At 37.3% G+C, this 23,648-nt stretch overlaps 2 protein-coding genes across 5 annotated transcripts in view; both read right to left on the bottom strand.

Moving 5' to 3' along the window:
- Window positions 1–5,949, bottom strand: part of CPED1 (cadherin like and PC-esterase domain containing 1) — a 262,826-nt gene extending 256,877 nt beyond the window's left edge. For 2 of the 4 annotated variants that reach the window (XM_081038118.1, XM_081038120.1), the window contains exons 1-2: window positions 5,766–5,933; window positions 4,827–5,310 (exon numbers count right to left, since the gene is read on the bottom strand). In XM_081038118.1, coding sequence (XP_080894244.1) covers window positions 4,827–5,075 — 249 coding nt within the window. In that variant the 5' untranslated portion in view covers window positions 5,076–5,310; window positions 5,766–5,933. Of the gene's footprint in view, window positions 1–4,826 lie in introns of all 4 variants that reach the window. The other 2 variants (XM_081038119.1, XM_081038121.1) reach the window with 1 other exon arrangement.
- Window positions 5,950–14,346: 8,397 nt separating this feature from the next.
- The window catches only part of ING3 (inhibitor of growth family member 3), a 28,568-nt gene continuing 19,266 nt past the window's right edge, over window positions 14,347–23,648 (bottom strand). Inside the window, exons 8-13 of the mRNA XM_081038122.1 lie at window positions 22,761–22,880; window positions 22,346–22,503; window positions 21,544–21,737; window positions 19,651–19,843; window positions 18,447–18,485; window positions 14,347–16,878 (exon numbers count right to left, since the gene is read on the bottom strand). Of these exons, the coding sequence (XP_080894248.1) occupies window positions 16,762–16,878; window positions 18,447–18,485; window positions 19,651–19,843; window positions 21,544–21,737; window positions 22,346–22,503; window positions 22,761–22,880 (821 nt within the window). The 3' untranslated portion in view covers window positions 14,347–16,761. The remainder of the gene's footprint in view (window positions 16,879–18,446; window positions 18,486–19,650; window positions 19,844–21,543; window positions 21,738–22,345; window positions 22,504–22,760; window positions 22,881–23,648) is intronic.

The raw sequence follows: 23,648 nt of genomic DNA, 5'->3' as shown, positions 1-23,648 counted from the left end.
TTAGCATTAACCAGAAGAGCAAGAAATGGTACCGCAGGAGCTCAGGGGTACTGGCACAGGAAAAAGATGAAGTGGAGAAACTGAAAGTTCAGCAAAGAGGAAAAATGAAATGAAAGGGAAGCTGTTCCTCTCATTTCATTTCCTGGCCTCTGCTCTAAAGTAGGCCTTCTCTGACCCTTAAATTCATGATTCGATTATTTATTGTTTCATTGACTAGATATTTATTCAGGGCTCACTATGTGTCAGATACTATTTTGGCAGCAAGGATGCAGCAGTAAGTGAAATAAAGTCCCTGCTCTTAAAGAGTATATATTCTATGTAGACAGTCAATACACACACATATATATATATATGTATGTATATATACACACACATATATATATACATATACATATATATGTATATATATATATTCCATATTCTTAATCTCTTTCCCCTACTGCTCCCACCTCAACTCATCTCCTCACACCTCCAGCTATAGCATGGCACTAACCCCAGTATCTCAAACTTAATGCAATACATAGATGATGTATTATAGAACGGTACACTTGAAACCTATATGGTTTTGTTGACCATTGTCACCCCAATACATTTTAATAAAATAAAATGCCAGACTTCAAAAAAAAAAAAAAGTTTGGGTTCAACCCAAACTGAGGCCTTGCCCACAGATAAGCAGATCTGACTTTGAGTAGCATATCGCTTAAAGAAACCAATGTCATTTCTCAAGACCAAGAGCACATTTTGACATTTTCTGTGGGTTTTAGAAAGCAAAATTAGCAGAACTACTGTATCAGACATTAGATCTCCTCACCGCACAAACCCCTCCAGTGGGCATTATTCGTGCCATGGTTGTGGTAAGCTATGGGCACTGTTTTCACCACCTCCGCCACCTGGGAGTTCCTGTGCTGCACAGGACTGACTGAGAAGCAGGGACCAGCTCACCTTTGCCAGTGCAGGACTACACCCACCGAGGGCTCCCCGATGGCTGCCCAGAGAGGTAACACTACTTGGAAGTAGCATGGGACAGACTCGAGCTAACAAAAGACAGAAGGGGAAAGCCAGAAAATAAACTGCTGGCCTTTCTTGCCTCCTTCCCCCAGTGCTTGTTCTGAGATACAACAGTTTAATGTAGCCTCTCTGGAACTGGCTCCCAATAATGCATCCATTTGTGTTTGCCTCCTTTTTTCCTTTTTCCCCCAACTCTTGCGTCCTGGGATTGCACCATCCAATAGAATGTCAGCATTAACTGTTCACCTTGGGTTCTATTTCTAGAAAACCTGGCCTAAACAAGTCATTTTCATAAATTTTCAGATGGTAAATGTATTATGCATTATTAGAAACACAGACAAATTAAACATATCTGTAATGAAAACATTCATTTATTTGCATTGGGTTATGTGTGGATCCTGGGAAGAGTAGTTGTAAAGAACAGTCATTGAAGGAGAATGAAATCAAGAAGAAATGGAGAACGAATAGTCAAGCAACAAAGGAACAGAATTCTCCTTGTAGAGCATCAACAGGAGATAATCAGAAACACATGGCTATGGTGAGTACAAATGTATTCCCCAAAGAGAAAAGTTTCCATTAACAGAGCACATACTAAGGAGATATTCTTCCATTGTGTCTGTTTTTGTGTTCCTATGTTACAAAATATTAAAGTGTTAGATTCCAGAAAAATAAGTAAATCTACTGAGTGACCTACTTCACTGAAAATAAATAACTGAAATTGTCTTCAGTTTATAGATTATTACATTGAAATAATTTTAAGATATGACTAATCATCAGCCAAAATTCAAACAACTAATGTTCAGAGAAAACCCAGAAGAAATGACAAAAGTCCATCTGCTAAGCAAGGCACTTTGGAAAGTTAAAATGGGGAAAAAAGAATTTGGCCAGAAAGAGGGAGAGTACTTCCTCACTATGGAAAATTGGCATATACTATATCATGATCTCAATCTGTACTGAACACAGTTTTAGACATTGAACCAGATCCCAATTGTAAAGGTGTAAAGGGTACAGTCACGCACCTTTAATATTTGCTTCCACACAACCCTCTGTAGATGGGCTGATACAGTACAAAAGGTCTTGTCTTGGAAACAATAGATACCAAAAGACTGGGACATACTTACTGCTCATTCATAAAAGTGTGAAAACTTATTCAAGAAATACTCTGAGTATACTTTGGTTTCTGAATTTTATTCATGTAGACTCTACAGTATTCATTCAATCATTTTCAAATGTCCTCATGTGGATTCTTTAAGATTTTTTTTTCCTTCTTTAGATTTATAAATCTAGAAGTAACTTTCACTTGCTGGAGGGGCAGTTACTTTAAAGTTTAAATGTATTGCTTTTTAAGCATTTTTCGTGTTTCTTACGTAGTATTTCTTTAGGTCTGAATACCTGAAAGGGATCGGAGAACTGCACACACCTACACACAATATTTTGCTTAAAATCTTAGGTTTGGTAGATATCTTATACATCCAAATACTTTCTGGAATCCATGAACCTTAGGTCAAAACCAGCTGTTTTAAGTAACTTTATAAAGCATTTAAAGATGGATGAATACAAGTAAGGGAAAGCCCTAGTAACATGTATATTTTGGTATGCCAATAAAAGTAATAACAAAACCAAAAGCTTATAGATAGAAACAATGCTTTTTCTATAAAATACCTAAAAGCTATATTTTAGGCCTTAAGAAAAATCTATGTAGTGTCTCATCAGTTATTTTTTAAATGAACTTCATTTAAGTAGCTGTTTTTGAGAATAATCTATATATTGGCCCCAAAGACATTTCTTTCTTCACTTAAGCTATCTGAAAAAATATTTAATATTCAAAATTGGATTATTATTCAATTCTTTTTGCATCATATACTACAAGGGGAGCTAATTTACACCTGATTTTAACTAACTTCTACATGACACTTTCCTTCTAGTTTCCTTTCTATCTCCAATGAAAACTGGCTCTAAACCAATGGCACAAGTTAAGTTAAAAATAGAGGCACATGGCAAATGTTTGGAAATTCAGTGTTCGTATCTACTGGGCTTCTGGACTGTTGTGAATTTGGAATCTTGCTTATGGTTAAAACATTTAAGACTGTGAACAATTTGAAAAAAAAATCATCACGTGTTTGGCATTTTTTGTGAAGAAAATTCTAGAGTAAAGGTTTTATACAAGCAGCCAATAAGTTTCAGATGGTTCATAAGTAGCAGAAGATCCAAAGCTGAAATGGAATTTTTTGTGACAGCCTACAAATAACAGTTAACATACGCCTAACTTACAGACAAAAGCAGGAGTCACATAAAGTCAAGTAGGGAGGAAGAACTGTAAGTTAATAAAGAAAAACCTTTTGTTCATCTCAGCAAAAATTTTAGGTACTTAAAAAGCAAAACCATCTCAACTGTTTTTAAAGAAATGATATTTACTAATATTAGAAAACAAACAAGAAGTAACTTTCAAAGTCACAGTTTATACCCGTCAGAAATGTGATGTACTCAGAAAAACACACAAAAAAGCAAGTAAGAGTTAAGTTATGGTAGTATAAATGAACAATTGAACAATCAATCAATCATTGATTCACACTTGCAGCTGAAGCTTCATCTAGAAATGTTGCTAGTTATACGTATATTAAATAAGTTCTTAGAGATGTGGTTTCACAAATTGTTACTAGAACTTTGAATTTACTTCTATTTAAAGAATCAGCCCCGCAGTGGGAACCCTGTAGATGTACCACGTCATAATGCGGCCCACCTGAATATCTGTGAGGGTTAGTCATCCTATCTGTAAAATGATGATACTCATACTTGCCTTACCCATCTTATAGGGTCCAGTCTGAGATGAAGTACATGAAAGAGTTTTTAAAACAAAATGGTAGTCATGCTGGAGGTGTTAGCAATAGTGGTAGCAGGATTGGCATTCATCAAGAAACTGTACTCCAAACAATAACCATAATCATAGGACTCACTGCAAATATAAGATAGCACTTTATAGATTCCTAAACTGACTTGTTATGCTACCTGTTGTAGTATAGATATCATTGGCCTTGCTACCATGAATTATGTGTGTATGTTTCTTGTTTCTTTTTCTCTTTTAGACTGGACTATTTTAAATGTCATCATTTCACTGACAGGCATAAACAGAGTGGTATATTAAAATAGAAATTTTGAGTGTTTTCATGTTTTGTGTTTCCTCCAACACTTGACAAGTAAGATTAGAAAAGTTAATTAGCATAGTATAAGTATAGAATAATCTATATTTTTCTAATTCTATAGACAATAAAATGCAGTGTGTCAATGTTTTTGAAGAAACCAATTATATTATTCTTTGAAATGCTTCAGATATAAACATTTGCTCTAGAAATGTGTTCACCAATGAAAAATTGATTTCACCAATTACAAAATGAAATTTTGGAGTATCTTGGAGCCTGGAATGGTCTGGGCAGCCATCCTAATTGATTGCCTTGAGGAAAGAGACACTCAATGTTTATCGAATTTTAGGAATTTTTGATTTTTGTTCCTGGAGTAAAAAATCTTCAGCTCTTAGAATCCTAATATTTTAGAAAGCGTTCACATCACTCCCACCTCCTCCAAATTGTCTATTCTGTTATGTTGAAATTAAGTGAAATTGTAAGAGATGAAAACTTTCTGGAAGTAAAATAAGAAGTTGAAGCTAACGTGCTTCACTGTCATAAGGTCACTCTCTGAGCTGTGTATACTCTGGATTCCTTTCAGAGCTCATGCAAGTTAATTTTAGTTTTATATAAAGGACAGAGACAGGCAGACTGCTATCCATGCAAGAAATGTCAAGGTTAAGCTGATGACCATCTTACCTTTCTGATTTCCTGAGCACTACCGGAGAGAAGGAAGCACTGTTTGTCCAGAGAGAATTCTTTCTTGCATCTGCTTGTCTGGGTTTCCGTGGGTGTGCTCGGGGCCGCCCCAGGGACAGTGGCTGTGAGCTTTCCCGTCCCTCGGAGTGGCAGGGTCTGGTAGAAGAGACAGATCGCCACCACCAAGCCCACCAAGAAGGGCCGGGGGCAGAATCGCCGACGACAAAGGAACACTGGACGACAGACCATGACCAGTTCAGCTTCACTTGGCCCGAGTCCACGTTGCCGGAAAAGTCATAGCGGCTAGTTTTTGTCAGCATGAAAAAAAATACAAATCTGTCTTCTGTTTCCACAGCTTAAATCAAGATTGCTCCATCCCGCTTAAGGACTTTCCGAAGAATCATGCCAAAGAATCGTCGGTCCCAAAAGTCTGGAGAAGGTTAGTAAAAGCCCTTCCATGGATGACAGTAAAAAAGTGGCTGGCCTGGGTTAAAAAGAAGACAGCCAAATCATCCTAGTTGTAACTAATAACCTGAGCGCACCCCCAGGCTGCCAAACTGTTGCTTTCGGCGACGCCTTGTGTCCACAACGCCCCGTAACGCACCATAAAGGCTTCACGGGAAACGAGGAGACAGCACCGGAGTAAACCTGGAGGCTGACACGGCCTTGCAGACGCGGCCGGTTAACCCCCCGGAGCCTGTCGCACAGCTGGGTCCAGGCCAGCCTGCGGGAGCAGCTCCTTTCTCCTCCGGTCTCAAAGCCAGTCCAGCTCCCAGCCTTTCATGTTTCTTAACTGCTTCCCTTCATGCAGTTTTAAATTGCCACTTTCCTGTAAGCATTCACGACTTTTCACATAAAAAAGGGAATGAACGGTTTGAATGGACGTGGTTCCTGGGAGGGTTTGGCTCGCATTGGTTGTTCCACGTTCTGGGTACTTACTCGGTTTTCATCCTTTCAGTCAGAAAAAAAGTTTCCAGGCTCCCCTAGCGGACTGCTGATCGGAGCCACTCGCAAGGAAACACGCAGTGGAGTGACTCCAATTCATCTCCCACGCGCGGACCCGCGCGCGCGCGGACCCACCGCGCCACGCGCGCGCCTGCTGCCCCCGGGGCGGGGAGCCGGGGCTGGGGCGGAGCTACGGCCGGGCCCTCGGGTCCTCGGGGGCAGCCGGGGCGGCGCGGTCGGCTCCCGCCCGGACACCGAGGGCTTCCGGACTGGGGGCGGGGGGCACCCCGCGTTTCTCCTTTCCCCCGAATGTGGCGGCCTCCCCGGAGCAGCAGAATTTTAAATACGCATTCGGTGTGTCATCCCTTATGTAACTTCTTTTTCCTAAGACCACATTGCACAACCAAATAGGCCTTGGTCCATGGATGACAAAGGTCGAGGGTGAGATGAAGGCAAACTCTGTGCGTGAAGTGGGAAGATCTTCACTCGAGGGTATGCGGATAAGTGGGCCACGACCACTGTCTGGAGCTCCGGACATGCTGGCCTGTTAGGTGCACCACAATGACTGCAAGGGAGCCGTCTGCTTCAGTACCGAACTCACTTCACAGTTAGTATGACTCCTTCCCTGGATTAATGGCCGAGTCTTTCAAAGGCTAATGGCCTGACACTTTGCTCTTATTGTAATGAGTTGATTGTAGCAGGTATTGGGAAACTTGCTCAGTAGAAACGGGTACACAGCGAGCTTTGCCCAGAATCCAACTCCATCTAATGCCATACAGACCGTCACAAGGACACTCCTCGTAGGGCAATTCTGCACACGCCATCCACTTTTGCTGAGTCAGCTCAGGGACCGCCAAGGAGAAAGGCAATCTGTCCAGGGCACAGTGCTCACCTCTCCCAGCCCTTGCTTTGCGACTCTGGATTCCCAGGACCGGTTCAGGCTGATAACAGACATTCTGCAAAGACTGAACCTAATTGGTTTTGTAACCTGTTTCTAACTCAGACTCCTTGTAGTCTGAGGTTCTCCCGTGAGGCCACACCCCTAGAGTGATCCCATCCTTTAGGTACGCTCCTGTCACTTATATTTGGTGAGACGGAGCGCCCCCTGGGGTGCCCAGCTATTATAGACTCAGAAATGGCTACAGTAGCTCCTTACTGGTAAAACACTGTTTTAACACCTTATAAAACAGATTCATTAAAGTTCTACAGAATAAGTATTATCACTAAACCTATATTTAGCCCAGTCCTTTCTATATTTCCTCCAGTAAATTCATATTAATTTATTTATAGAATCAGGGTGCTCAATCCCATGACAAATGAAGGAGTATAGAAAGATGAATGGCATTTGACGTTGAGAAGCAAGAGTTTTAAGAAGAAATGGCACCCCAATAAACTTTATTTAACAAAAAAGAAGAAATGGCTAAACAATAGTGTTTTAGTAGATATGGTTTGGGTGGATGCAGTGTGATTTGAGCCACAGCAGGAATTTTGAGATCTCTAAATTGGAATTGTCCCTGTGTTGATGAGATCCAGGCTGTGGCAAAGCTATTTACTAGGTGAAAAGGAATGGTCGTACCGTTCTATTAAGGCAAGACGTCTGAAAAACTGAGAGTCTGAGGAACCTACAGGGTCATTTTTGTGCATTCGTAAATTGTTAACTACAAGATACGAAAGACAGCATGAATCAAATGCTAAAATCATGTTGCCTTTGGACTGGAAAAAAATTACATAGATAATTTGATAGCTAAACTTCAGATAACAGGAATCAGAAAGGGGGGGAATTAGTGTCCTAGAAGTGACGTTGGCCAGTTGAAGAACCCAATTCCCTATTTTAACCACTGAGTCCAAGAGCATGAGAGAAGATGGCAGATAAAAGGATGTCTGCAGAAGAGAAAAAGGATTGGGGTGGGAAGGTGGAAAAAAAGACGTAGAAGAGAAGTTACAGCAGGAATTAGCACCAAACAAAGGGGTTCTACAAATTACTTTTGACATGAACATTAACCCAATCTGGGTATGAATCCTGGTGATGTTTCTTATCAACTGTTTTCTAAGCCCGTGGCTTGTGAAATGAGGATACCAAAGCCTCCTTTGAAGTGCTGTTGGCATCAAAAGATGAAATAATGCATGGAAAGCACCTAGGTATTCTGTGCTTAGTATATTTGTATATTTAGTATATATTTGTTGGGAGAATGCATGCTGAATGCGTGCCTGTTATGATTTGGACTCTGACGCTGAGCTCAGTCTGTGTTGTCAGACACGTGAACAGATAATTGTCAACATAACGAGGCTCTTGGAACACAGAAGCACCCAAAGGAAATGAGCATTACTTGTCTTCCCTTCGCTCTGTATGATGGAGGTGGGTGGCAGATACCAGTTTGGGAGAACGAGCGCAAGGGTGGGATGGGAGTGACTCACAGGTGCGGGCTGCCAGTGGGAGGTATTTGTGCTGGAGTGGTAATGGAAGGCTAAGCAGGAGCCGGTCAGCAGGCGGCAGAACAGGAGAAATGAAGACAGAGGAAGTTGGTTCAGTGAGGGGAGAGGGAGGAGAAATATGAAGAACTCTGAACCTGTGGACTCTGGCAGTATCTCAGACTGAATGTTTTTGTGCTTAGTTTCATAAAGTACCCCTTCCACTAAATCATACCAGTATCCAAGGGCCGGTATTTAAGCGGCATCAACCTAGGATAGAGTAACAGGCCTCTCCAATACAAAACAAATTCTTCTATCACACGTGTTACAAGTAACAATCCATGTTTAAAGGAAGTATTTTCAAAAATTTATTATTTAAACTACAGGAATAAAACTACCCATAACAATGTTAGGGTCAGGAACTCTGGGAAAGTAACCTACCTCTTTGAGTATCAGCTTCCTCATAAAATACCCGCCTCAGTGATCACTATATAAGCTCCAAGGTCACCTGAGGCTTCAAAGTTATGCTTCTAAGGATACATGTTGACAGATTTCCTCTCTGTTACAACCTGGCAGGAAGGTGAAACCTTCCGATTACAGGCCCTTTTGGTTTCCGGCAGGGGAAAGCCTTTCTCTTTCAGGAAGGCTCCTGACAATGATGCTGTAACATGCAGCTGTAGCTCCTGGTGATGAGGTCGTGACAGGTCCTGGCTGCTGTCAGCCACACCTGGGCACTCACCTCCCAGCACTTCTTGCCTGGAAAATCGGACTGCCCTCTTCTCAGCTTCTGCTACCTCTCATCTAATGCTGACTCTAGAACTTTCCACATTAGCTCTCAACATGTTTTTAAAGCATGAATCATACACTGAATCTCTACTATTCCAAAACAACATCCGAGGCACTGTGGAAACAGAAGACATATGACAAATACAATAAATGACTAAAATACGAGGTGTGATCAAAACATACTGTGAATGCTGCTGCTGAGTGCCATCCAACAGAAAGGCAGCGAGCTTCAAAATGGAAAGCGTGTCAAACCTTAGTAACAGTGTGTGATAAGTTTCAACTTGTTCGGTGCAGTTGGGTGTGAGCTATGGTTGAGAGGTGTTTTAAGTGTGCCATAAATCATCCTCCATCATGACAACGCTCCACGTCCCGCATCACTTCTGGTATACGACTATTTCTGTCCAATAAAAACATTACGGCGTATCCTCATCCACCCTATTCACTGGATCTGGCACCATGTGACTTCTGGCTCGTCCCCAAAGTCAAAATGATTCAGGACATCGACGCAGCCACAACAGTGCAACTAAAGCCACTCACGACAGAGGACTTCCAGAACGGCTTCAGAAAGTGGCAAGAACGATGGAATAAATGTATTCAAAGTGTGTGTGGGGGGGGGCGTTAAGGGGGTTAATGGCAACGTGTCTTTTACTGTAATAAATTTTTAAAATTTAAACTTTCACTGTATTTTTTTTATCACACCTCATATAATAAACACCAGGATAAATCGGTCAATGTAGGATAACTTCCGTAACAACCTTGAAAGCTCAGTGGTTCCATACAATAAAAGTACTCATAATTTTCCAATATTGTCAGTTTCTATCAAGATGCTTACCTCAGGCACAGCATTTGCTTAATTTACATGTGGGAATAAGATGCAGTGAAAATCTTTATTGTTCTACTATCTTTCTCTTGTTTGATGTTTTAAATAGATACATTCTACAGTCTCTTTAAGTTTCTAGACAAACAAACAACCCAGGCAAAGCAAATGCTTCAAACTAAATGCTTTTCATTTTAAATTGTCCTGTAGCCAGTATTTCTAAGCATACAAATCACCTAGAGATACCTCATGACAACACCTGGCACCGCCTTTTTAAATGGGACATACAGTAAGTCCTCAATATCAATAGGTTCTTGGAAATTGCAATTTTAAGCAAAACGATGGATAATGAAACCAATTTTATCACATGCTAATTGATACTCATACAAATAAGAGTTAAGTTCCTACAGCATATTTCTGGTTACAGAAACATCACTGAACTTCTAAATAAAGACCCAAAACATTTCTAAGGTTAAACACTGAAATAAACATGTTATACATACATTAAAGAAAAATTAATAAAAACAAGGAACTAATTCTTTTCCAACCTGCTTATTCCAGTTCAGGCTCGCAGTGGCCAGTGCCCCTCCCGCAGCTCAGGGCCCAAGGCAGGACCAACCCTGGACAGGACACCCTTCCATCACAGGGCATGGTCAGACCCACACCTACACTTGCTCAGACAGACCAGTAGACACGCCAGTTCACCTCACAGGCACAACTTTGGGATGTGGGAGGAAGCTGGAGTCCCCAGGGAAAACCCATGCAGACATGGAGAGAAAAGTGCAAACTCCACACAGTGTCCCCGGCTGGGAATCAATTTTTTTTTCTTGTCATCAATAGTATAACCAAACAATGTTGAACAAAACTATGCCATTCGAGAACCTAATGTAAGCTCTCCAGCTCCCAATAGTTCTTAACTGGGCACATTACTTATTTTTTACAACTTTCTGTTTATAAGCATTTTGAATTTGCTTGCACCAGAACCAAAATTATTCTTACCATATTCCATACTGTATTTTAGTTACTAGTGTACTTTATAGTATAAACTGCTTTATGAATCTGTATTACTCATCTCCATACTCTTAGCATCTAGCAGTGTCTTCTTGCAAGAGATTTAAACATTTATATTTGTTGAGGTCTACACAACCTTAATTTAAATACTTTCTATATTGTTCCCATTTTTCCACAAGAAATATTTCACATCCTGGTAACACTTAACCCAGCGGGGCGATTCTGTTCCCCAGAAGACATTTGGCAATGTCTAGAGACATTTTTGGTTCTCAAGACTTGAGGGTTAGGGGTTCTACTAACATCTAATAAGTAGGTGCGAGGGAGACTGCTAAACATCTGACAATGCCCAGGACAGCACCTCCACAACAAAGAATCATCCAGAACATGCCAATGATGCTGTGGTTAGGATACTGAGATCTGACCAAAGGAATTATTCCAGTTTTTACACGTGGCTAAGATTGTCTGTAACTTAAGTTAGAAGAGTGATACTTCAGTAGCTTGTGGCAATGACATTGGGATTTTAACTTCTTGAATGTATAATTACAATGCTCCCCAAAACAAATGCAACTTTGTGCATAATGATGTCCTTTAAGTGTCTCAAATTTGCTTTTAAGATTTGCATCCTCTAAAAGGCTATATGTATAATATATACATACATACATCTAAATAAATGTACACACACATGTACCTATTTACACACACATTCTAACAGATGAGAGATATTAGGTTGGTGCAAAAGTTATTGCGCTTTTTGCAATTTTCAACCTTTTAAACCGCAATTATTTTTGCACTAACCTAATACATAGAGATATGTAGATAGATAGATAGATAGATAGATAGATAGATAGATAGATAGATAGATAGATAGATAGATAGATAAAGGACCATTTCAAACAGTGAGCACACAGGGAGCACAGCAAACATTTAATCCAATGAATCATACTATTTGTTTTACTTTCTTTAGGACAAGTTTATACCTTGGCATGGGACCGGAATGCCTAAGTTTTCATCAATCAATATATAAAACATGAATAAATTTAGCTTTCTTCTGTTATATCATAGTATCAAATTATGTTCGTTAACTCAATTAGCAATTGCATTTGTCTTCTCTGTAGACCTACAATATTCGTGGGGAACAAAAACACATTTTAAACATTGTCTCAAGAAAGCCACCTAATTTAGCTTGTTTCTTTTGTTTAACGTAATCACTTATTTTTATTTTCAGAAAATAAATGGTATTTTGAAATTCTTACATCATCAAATTTGCTACTTAAAACACCGATGTGACAGTGGAGGCTGGCATCATTCAGCTAACGTGGGTGGTAAGAAGGAATGTTCTCTGACAGAGTGCGGTTCTTCGGTCACACGTATACCACATAAAGTTGTAAGATTACTTCTATGTCTAAACTATGTGATCTCTGACATATAAGCTTAAATCTTCATTTCAACAAGATAACTGGACTCTTTAAACACTTATGACAACCACTGGTGAGAAAAAAAGTCTTTTGGCACACTTGCAAGCCCAGTCAAGAAAATAGTTTTGTTATATTAACGACAAATATACAGAGGGAGCCAAAAAAATGTATACACATTTTAAGAAAGGAAAAAACTTGAAAATTATAATTATACTGATAACAAAAGATGAATATAAGTCATGTGTATACTTTTTTTTTTTTGGCACCCCCAGTATAAATGCTTAAAGGATACAAACATAAATTTTGAAAAATTCTAATAACATACTGGGGAGGTCATAGTAAAACTTTCTACTAGCTAGTTACATTAGTAAAATCATTCGAATTAACTGACTCCTATTTATATTCAGTTACACATATTTCTGGCTGGCCCCATGTATTGCATTTGATCTAAACAGCTTTTTAAAGTAACTTAGTACCTATTACAATCGTTCTTATTTTAACATATCAACAAGTAGGGTCCCTCTACTGGAGTTGATTTAACTATGCAAAAAGAATTTAATATGACTATTACTTTCACCTACTGTTAAACTTGTGAAGGTTTTAAATTAGTTCATTGTTGGAGACTTGCAATTATACACTTTCCTAAGAAAAACTATCTTATTCATTAACATAGGCAAGCAGAAATGGGGAATAAGCAACAGGCACACACACATACACCATCCCCATCCTCACTTCCCACACTGGCTTCTGAATTTTTCACAAGCAACAATGAATTATAATGTCTCCTTTGCTAGCAGTGGAGAAAGTAAAACGTGGCTCTGGATAAACCAAAAACTGAATCATATGGCTCTGAAGAATTTATTACAAAATTATTAAATTCCTTTCAAATAAACATTTTAATATGCTGAAGTCTCTAATAATTTGTTAGTTAAGATACTGACTTACAAGGTATACATGACTTACTACCTTAAAATGTAAATGGACAGAAGGGAGTACACTTCTTGTGTCAAACCTCAATTAAAACAAAACAAAAATCCCTAAAGTCAGTTTATCTTTAAATCACTGTAAACTTTAACTTACTTCTCTGTAGCAGAACCAAATCATGCATATGCTGATCCTGAATCAAGAATTACAATCTGTTTGAGTAATTTAGATTTTGTCTTCTAAGTAAGGAAATCAAAAAATTTTGACTAGCAATTCTAATTTGCAGTTTTAAAAATTGGGAGAAAAGATTCATCTTAAATGTAGAATTTTAGCAATGCCAAGTCACAGCCTAATTAAGTTTGTCATCCCTAGTTTATAATCTTAATAGAAGTGCTATGATTTCATTAAACTGTTAAAATAATCATAACGTATTCAACTGATAATAAGTAAATGTCACCACTACTCCTGTTAACAAACAATTCCTTGTCACAATGTAAAACATCCTTCATGAACAATCTGGCTCAGCTTTCTGGCTTTGTTCTGACACCACTTCTCTCACCCCAAGTCCACTCATCCCAGGCTACTTTTAAGTTCCGAATGTATGTAGCTCTTGAACAGTCTTTTCACCTGAAAACCTTCCCTCCTTCATCTGTCTTTAGGAATCAGTTCAAATGAAACCCATGGTAAGTCTTGCAGTGTTCCCAGGATGCTTTGTACCCTCACCTACCGGTATTACAGCATTTCTCAAAATACAGCAATTGTTTGTTAACATGTCTGTCCACCCCACTTCTCTCTCTCTCTCTCTTTCTCTCTCTCTCTCTCTCTCTCACACACACACACACACACACACACACACACACGTGCTTAATCTTTGTAAAACCATAAAATGATAAGTAAACATGTTTAAGGATACCTTTTCTCTTAAAACCAGTCTGTTGAAAGATTTCTTTTTAAACATGTGAGAGTTGAGGGAAAACACAGCAATGTCTACACATTCAAAGAGTATCTCCTCCCCTTCAAACCCAAGCATATTAGACATTTATGTTTCTAGTACTGAAATAATTAGGTCAAGAAGACCACTTTTGAAGTCTAAGAAAAAGGGCACCCATGTTGCACAAACCGAAGGTTGTTAAAAATCTAAAATATGTGGACTTGGCTTTAAAGAAGAGCAAAAAAAATTAACTGCCCTTAAAAAGAATGATTGTATGTTTTTCAAACACTCAGCTTTATTTAGGCATTTAATTAAGCCATTTATTGCTTCAAGTGTGTCACCACGAACATTTTAATATACACTCCACAGCAGTAAGGCCTCGATTTTCACCACCTATAAATTGTGAACCCACATTTGGACTGTTTTGTGCCACCAATTGTTACACAAGTTTCGTACAACAAAGATTTTGAATGTGTACTGTATAATACCCCCAAATACTCATTATACGTCTTGGTGTATATGTCACAAAGAATATTGGCCTCATATTTTATTTTTTGATGAGGTAGTTCCATGTCTGGCTATAGAAGATATTAACAGGTTCCACCCATTACTAAATAATTGCAAAAAATTTTGGTTTACTTCTTTATACACACTTCATAAAATAGTCAAGGTTTGAGTTCAAAATTTGTCAAAATGTTTTCTGAGTTATTTGGTAAGTAATGGAATTCACACACTGAGAGGGGCTACAGCAGCTGGAAATACGGATGCTCCTGATTCTGACAAGGATCTTTCTCTTAAAATAAGGCTGTATGTAAGGCTTTTTCCTGTGACCAATTTCTATAATACAAATAAATCTGAAAAGAAGCATTATATTTAATTAGAACATTAAACAATACTACTAAGCATCTCCAGGCAACATGCTAATAAGCTAACTGAATACTACGGTATATATTAATTTTGAAAGGCTTATAAAATCTCTATGAAAAGATTGCGTATCATGAGATCATGACACTAGGATATCATAAGTACCCACAAATGAACCTAACTTAGTTTCATGGGTAGTCCAGTTATAAAAATCAGACTGCAGCAGCTCAGAATTGTGGAATGGCAAAGCTGGAGGAGACCTCTGAAATCCCCTATCTAACCCATACCTTTCGGGTAGCATTGCATAGATTTTACAGTTTTCTGAATAAGTTCTAAGAGGCTCATCAGTGGTTTTGATTAAAGCAGAAATCTAATGGACTGAGTAAGTTTCGATATAAAAGAAATATATAACAAGTATTTTAAAAGCTTTAAGGATTTTTCTACTGACCACTCGATCGTATACCTTAAATAAAACCTCCACTACGCAAAATTTATAATTTAAGTAGCACCTATAGACTAAAACCTTAGGAGTGCTTTACAGACTTCTGCAGCCAGCATCACTCTGGTGTAGCGAGGCCCAGAGTGATTCAAAATTTGAGTGATTCAAATTCTAAAAGAACTGTCACACCAGGATGTGGTCAAATCAAAAACAGAACAGGCTTTTAAGTTCCAATCCAGGGGGTCTCTTTACTTAAAACTGGCCACACTGCCTCAAGTCAAAACATCTATAACCATTATTTTCATTTTATTTGCTGTAATTAGACTTCTTTCATATCCCTCCTACTGAAGGAACGTCAGAGAGATGTTTTAGAAAAATACATTTGCATTTTAAATTTACATTAAAAATGTCTTTCCCTTATTTTTACATCACAAATTCCAAGCATTATTAAAGAAATTACAGATTACACAGCCTTCTGTGTTCTGGGCCTCTGTCCTTTTTAGGTTATGAAAAATGGAAGTTAATTGGAATTAAGAAATTTTCATTATTAAGTGTGTAAAGTATAAATACAAGTAATTTTTTAAAAACTTTATTTTAACACCTAATACAATTCCAATTTTAAGGATTACTCGCACAAAAAAATAAACACATTTCGTATAAAAATGTATCACTTTAACACCCTTTCCCCTTCGGCCCCTCCCACTCCCGCCCTCATGAACTGCACTCAGTCTGGATGCAGAAACATATAAAGACTAATGGCACAGATTAGTTTTTACCTACAGGAATTTCTGTTTATGTACCGAGGTACTCTAGAGGACACCAGCCCACTTTATCACATGAACCATTTCCTTCAGCCTGCTGAATATAGTTTCACAAAGAAACAAAGCTTATTATAAAGGTATTTGAAAAACCATTATCTTAAATTCTTTTTAGAAGCACTGACTTTTTTTTTTTTTTGCAACCATTTATATACAGTGTTACGTAACAGCTCTGGAGTACAGTACATGCAGCAGAACATACCTGTTGAATATAAAATACTTTTCTTAAAATCTTCATCGTTGGAATTCTCTGAAGTCTAAATTATAGAATGCCCATTACTTTGAGAAAATGGTGAAGGAGTACAAATGTCTGCATATGTTGGCCACTGAAATAATCCAAGGCTAACTGGAATAATATTCATAGCACACCAGAAGTGCATAAATAATTTACTTACATTATTAAAATACAACCCATAAAATTCAAGTTCAAGATCTTACAGGATTGTCTATGTAAATCCTTTCAGTGGTTGCCTGGAAATAAATGCATTGTTTCCTCTTTCTCTTTTCTTCGTTTTTAAAGTCCTATATAAAATGTTTAGTTGAAATTTTTTTCTTCCTCAAATGAAATGACCACCTTTATTTGTGCCGACTGCCTCTTCTCTTCATTGCTGCAGTGCATTGTGGGCAGTACCATTTTCCTTTGGGTGCTTCTGTCAATCCAACACATCCATAATGGAACCATTCTATAGGACACTAGAGAATAAAATCGCAAAGAAGTCGTTTTTACTACCTCTAAAGATTAGGGAGTATATATTAAAAGATGCCCAGTAGATTGAATATTAATTAGATTCATGGAAACAGAATTTTTAGATCTAGAAGCTGACGACAAATCATATGGTCCAACTGATAAACTTCCAAGATGAGGAAATGGAAACACAGAAAAATTATGCCTCTTTGTTAACTCAGGTTTGTGTAATCTATTCCGATAATCCTAAATAATAAACTAAAATTCACTAATAACTTTCGTTAATTTGGAGAGTAAGTTGATACCAACTTTCAAAGACAAGAAGTGAGATGGATCTCTTATGTAGAAGGTAAATGTATTTCAAGATTTCATTTAATATTCAGCCTTATTAGCTCTCCCCATAGAGTGGAATAAGCTAATTGTAATTAAAGACATAAAGGGATGTCCTGGGTTTCCTTTCTGGATGTATCTATGCCTAGGTATGTAGAGGAAAAGTTTTCCACTCTGCAACGTATTAGGCAGTTCTACACTTCCACAGAAAAATCTTAGCATTCAGAAAGTGTAACTGGGAATAAGAGGGATTAGAGAATGATGGGGTAGTCACAGAAATCTTATTTGTAGTTTTCACGAACTGCCCAGAAGACAGTTTACAGCAGTGTTCTTGAAATGCCTTGGCAATACTGCTTTGCAATAATTACAAACAGCCCACAAGTTAATTCTAAAGAGGGAAGTGGAAGGAGGGTCTTTCTTTATCTATGTGAACGTGTTGTTGGGACTCTGTCAGGTCAGGGAAAGCACACGTTTTAATGAACCAAGCCAACCCTGCTCAATCTGCAGACTGTTTAAAAATTTAAAAGTCTTACTATTAACCTTAGCATTCCTACATCACTGGGTGGTATTTCTATAGAATTCAGAATTCTGTTACCCTGCTAGAGTAAAAGACGGACAAAAGAGGGTTGAGCTGTATGAAAGGAGGGAGTGAAAATGATGAGACAAAAATATTCTCTGTATTTAATAAAAATTTATCTCTAACCAAAATTGGCTTCCTAAAAAGAAATAGGAGTTCCTTTCTTTCAAACCTCCTTTACTATTATTTTCTTATATTCGAAGAAGCTCTTATCAGCTGACACCTGCAGGGTACAATAGGAAACACTATACTAAGGGGAGCAAAACAATCTTATGCTAGATCCTCAACATTCCTACCCTTTTACCCAAGCATCATGCTTCTTGAAAGAATGTACTGTTTCCAAGTTCAATTCTTCACTGTGATAAATGAACTGGAGTCTGGTGAACTTTAGCAAAGCGGGAGGAGGGTGTTTCTAATTTTCATACAACGTAACACCTTCGAGACATATAACGTGCATGTAAAATTATAATATTAGCTTACAAGTTAAAATAGGGAACATATTAAGGGATTTTATCCTATTTTGGAGCATTAATATTCTAGCATTAATATGACATCATTAACCTAACTGCAAACTGTTTTCTACACGAAGAAACACAGTCAATCAAAATATTCCAGTAACAATAATATGTGATTTTTTTTCATTCTGAAATAGAAAAATTTAATACTTACATCTTGGTTATCACAGCCCACCATCTCACCATAGGATACCTAGTTTAAAAAAAATTAATATTTTTATTATGACTATGTAACAAGAATCTAAATCCAAATTAACTGTTTAAGATACTGTTCGAAAACGGAGAGAAATACACTGACTATACAATTGTATTAAGCAGGGTATACAGATTTAAACAGTTTATAGACTTTTTGTAAAACACTTGTTTGGGGAGATGAGGGCACAGGGGGAGAGATACAGAGACATTATGTGTTCCTTGAAAGTCTGGGAAGAACTTGCTCTGTAAATCACCTCAACATGGAACTCACCTTTGTGGGTGGTTCCTTTTGTAAAGATTTTAAGTTTCTTTCTTGGTTATCTATCTCCTTAAGATTTTTACTTTTTCTTGGATCATGTTAGGTCATTTGTATTTTAGCAGTCCATTTCATCGAAACTTCTAAACTCCTTGTCTATCACCAATCCTTTATCACTTTTCTTTCTGTTGTTCATTGCCAGCACTTTAGAGCACAATTTCCTAATTGCTGAATTCACCGAAGTCCTCAATGGACTCAATATTTTTCAAACAGGGGTAACTAGATGGTGTACTTTCTGATTCTCTACAGGAGTGAGGAGATCAGCATAGGATTCTGTGCACGTGAACAACAACCTCTCTGAGGAACAATTTCTGGGGCACACTCAGATTTCTCTCTCAAAGCTCTATATACATATTTCATCAACATCCAGTTTTTAGTGTTATGGAGGAGAAATCCTGGGTGAAACTGATTTTGTTCTTTTTTAGGTACCCTATTTTTAGTGCCAACGTAATTACAGAATTTCCTTTTTTTAATCCAGGAGTGGAATCAGTCAGCACCTTAATCTTGGACTACGCAGCCTCCAGCACTGTGAAAAAATACATTTGTTCTTTAAACCACCCAGTCTGCGGCATTTTGTTACAGGAGCCTGAGCAGAGAAGACTACATCTACGTAAATAGTAGTGGTAGAGCAAAATGTTTAATCATCGGTTACTTACGAGTACATGTTTCTTTATACTCTTTGTATTTACAACAAATATGCTAATTTTCATAAGGAGGAAAAATATATACCAAAAAGCAAGGGTATTTTGAGTGGAGCAAAAGTAGTCCTCACTTAAAGGAACAAAATCATTCTCTTTTTCCTAGGTTATTCAGATTATGCTTTTATAGACATACACCAGACACTTACCTGATTACAAATGCAGTACCGTGGTTCATTGGGGTCATATGTCCAATCGACCTGACTGTTGGAGTCAGATTCTGGCACTGCTGTTGTCTGTTGAGCGATTTCCTGGACGACCGCTGACGACGAAGAACATGATGACAAGGAAGAGGAGGACGAGGAAGACGACGACTGCTGGCTGGAAGACTTATTGTTGTTTCTGAAAAAATTGTATCAGTTTTACATGCTCAGCTTCCAGAATGTCTCTGAGAATAACTCCTAAGCAAATGTGTAATGAAATGACATCAAATACATAAACTGACGTTTAAGACTAAATTAGCCTGATAATCAAATTTAAAGCACAATTATTTAGAACAAAAAAGAGCAACATTTTTCATAACGGTTTATTTTGCTTAAGATTTTTGTTTCCTAAAAACTCATAGACACAGACAATAATTTAGTGGTTACCAGAGGGTAAGGGGGTGGGGGGTGCGTGATGAGGGTAAAGGGGATCAAATATATGGTGATGGAAGGAGAACTGACTCTGGGTGGTGAACACACAATGGGATTTATAGACGATGTAATACAGAATTGTACACCTGAAATCTATGTAAATTTACTAACAATTGTCACCCCAATAAAATTAATTAAAAAAAAAAAAAAAAGAAAACGTTAAAATGAAGTTTAACCACAAATATTATTCAAAACTTCTACATTATTTTAAAAAAGTTATCAGTGCAGCAAAAACATTAAATAAAAACTCTAAAAAACAAAAAAAAAAAAAAAAAAGATTTTTGTTTCCTGAAGAATAACAGTATTCAAAAGGAAATTCTTTCAAAATATTTCAATGTTTTTAAAATAATTTACCATCGACTTAAACTGTAGGTAATACCTTTAAGGATCAATATTAGTTATGGCTACCTAACAGACATTCTTTGTATTGTATTTTTATGCAAATTGAATACTCTTCAATTTTTTGTATTTACAACAAATATTCTATTTTTACAAAAATCTAAAATACAAATACATACACAAAACCATTTGGGGAAAATAACTATCCACCGATGTGTGAATATTTACTTGTGTAGGACAGGAAACAAAAAGTTTTAAAATTCACAAGTAACTTAGCATTATCTGAATGCTAACTGAATTTTAAAAATACAGAAATTTATCACCTGTAGTTATAGTAAATTTGGGTCATTGAGATGAATTAATTTTTAAGATACTTAGCAGTTTTGTGTTAATTTTGCATTGATCACTTTTAGGGATTTACTCACAAAAATATAATACATTAAAAAACCTATAATACAATTATCAGGTAACTAATTATTTAGGCCTAGCATCTGAACTTTCACTACGTATGAACACCAAGTATATGCAGGTAATTAGGACAGATGGTGCCAAACACTGTTAAGTTTTCATATTTAAAGTTGATACAATCCCCCTAAGAGTGTGATGTAAAAAACCTAGATAGTTTCATAATTTCAATTTTGAGGACATAAGGCCAAGAATTATGATACCCTGTTCTTAATCAAAGTGAAGAAGATTATTTCTTAAAATTCCTAAGTTAGTATTGGAATCTTATGCATTAATTTACCTTGAAACACATGACAAAATAAGGGGTTATAAACGAAGAAAGTTTCATAAAATGGTTTATCCTAATGAACAAAAGTATAAATAGAAGTCATTTATTAACAAACCCAATTTAGACTCTAGAAAAATTAAAGACTCAACACTTTTTAAAGACTCTACCCTTCCAAGGATGGCAGTGTGAATGTAAAAATGTCATGTCTCCCACCTCTGCCAAGTTTATCCTGATCCATCACAGGGTGGCTCTGTTTAACAGCTGGAAGGCAGCTGGGTGACAAGGGGACTGCACACCTAGTCAAGGGACCGGGCTACCGAAACAATGCAACTCACTTGCTCTTTCTCCCACTCCGTGAGTCCGCTGCTGCTGAACTGGCATTCTGTGTTAGTGTGGTCATGAGAGCTGAAGATGACGAATAGCCAGCCGCCTCCCTGGGCATGGAAAACTCTTTTCCCAGCTGAAAGTCATTATTTTTAAATGCTTCATAACTGGCTTTTAAACTTGATGTTCTGCGTCCTTCTTTCATCTTAAATAGACATTTATTGATAATATTAATGTATGTAAATACACAGATTTTCTTTTTCAAATCTTACTAGTTATAACATTACTTTGATTTAACCCATATTCCTTTATTTGATTTACATCATTATTTTCTTCACCGTAATTTAAGCTATTTTATGTAAAAATTTAAATCAGTTTTTACACACTTATAAAGTAACTACAGGATAGGTAATTAAATCTGGAGTAGACACAAACTGTACGGAAGTGAATAAATTTGAGGCCACCTAAGCTCTGAGGCTACAAAGAAAGCCCGGAACTGGCAGAGAGAATGCCTTGCTGTCCTAGCAGGTGCCGTGGGCCGCCGTCAAACACACAGCGTCATGGGCAATCACTGCGACAAGGAACCTGCGTGAGATTGTATGAACCTGCTTTTCTCTTTTCATTGTCAATCAGGTAATTTCTGCATACTCGTTTCATTAAATAAAACGTCATATATCATAAAACTAAGATTTAAACACGAAACTACATAATTGAGAGAACTCTTTTTGTTCACGTCTAGTTGTTTCTACTCTAGAGCCTGCCAATGACTCAGACCACACGGAACATTCTGTTTGCAAACCTTTCCCTCTTTACCTGAGCTGTAGCTTGAACTGCTTGGGCTGCTGCCATGGTAATTGCCCCTGCCCCAGTTCCTGAGGATAGGGAACCAATATTATAGGATGCCAGAGGCTGGGAGGAATTCACACTGTAAGCACTGTTGGAAGAGGCTGTTGAATTATTATTTCGACAACCTGCATAGAATTAAATAAGAAATAAAAATATTAGAGAGAACATAACGTCAGTTAGTTTAAAATACATTATTTCTCAGCATAGATATAATCAATAAATTTAAAATTTTCATGTCACTATGAAATATTCATTCACATTTTTCATTTTTCTTCTTTTTCCTCTATAGATTTGAACCAGGTAAAGTATGATTTATCAATGCTTTCATTTTCCCTTAACATGAACAAAAACAAGCAACCAATTATATTTAAGATAATATTACCTAGTGTATTTTCCTTAGAGGCATCCGATGTTAGGGTAGATAGAAGAGCTTCAGATTTAAACTTCTTTTCAGGAATATGATCTGTTGTCGTATGGTGAGAAGTTGGATTATATTTCCTTTCTAAATATAAATAAAGAATCCATGTGTTTTTAAACTTTAAAGAACTATGGATAAGGCATAATACTTCTATTAGTTATAAATTGGTAGTTATGACCTAAGTTCCTCATGAAATACAGAACATTATGTTCTCTTGGGAGACAGACCTTTCTGTCATGTTTTATTAAGAGCAGACTGCTCACACATTTAAAAAAAACTTGAGCAGCAAAGTCCTGAAGATAATCCATGGTGTACCATGGTTTCTATAGGTAACATGAGAAAAATTCTGTTTTGAAAACATTATCTACAATTAAGATAAGTTTTCAATCAACCTTTCTTTCATGTCAAATTGATTTGTCAAAAAAATATACAGATAGTCAAGAAGCCAGCTAGCCATCTGACTATCCATTCATTGTGTGACTAACTCACTAACCATTTGAAACTTTATTATATGCCAAACAGTAGGCGAAGCACTGGAGAGAAAAGAAGGAAAAAGACCAAGTGGGCACAATCAAGTACTTTATTGTTTGGCTCAGTTAACACTCTCTAGAGAAAACCAGGTGTCTGGATATGGGAAGTATATGCTGCTATTAATAACATATGTTCTTACTCTATGAATTCGAGGGAAACAGACTCCTGTTCCCAAATCAAATATGCTTTTCCCAAATGAAGAAGGGAAGTCTGTCAATAAAGGCAATAAAAAGTATGTCTCTCTCAAAATAAAAAAAAAAAAAAAAAAAAAAAAAGGAAAAGATATTTGTTTCTCAATTGGTTGGGCAAATCTAATAAAAT

The sequence above is a fragment of the Rhinolophus hipposideros genome, assembly GCF_964194185.1.
Source record: "Rhinolophus hipposideros genome assembly, chromosome: 25".
Lineage (NCBI taxonomy): Eukaryota > Metazoa > Chordata > Mammalia > Chiroptera > Rhinolophidae > Rhinolophus > Rhinolophus hipposideros.
This window is presented reverse-complemented; position numbering and strand designations above follow the sequence as displayed.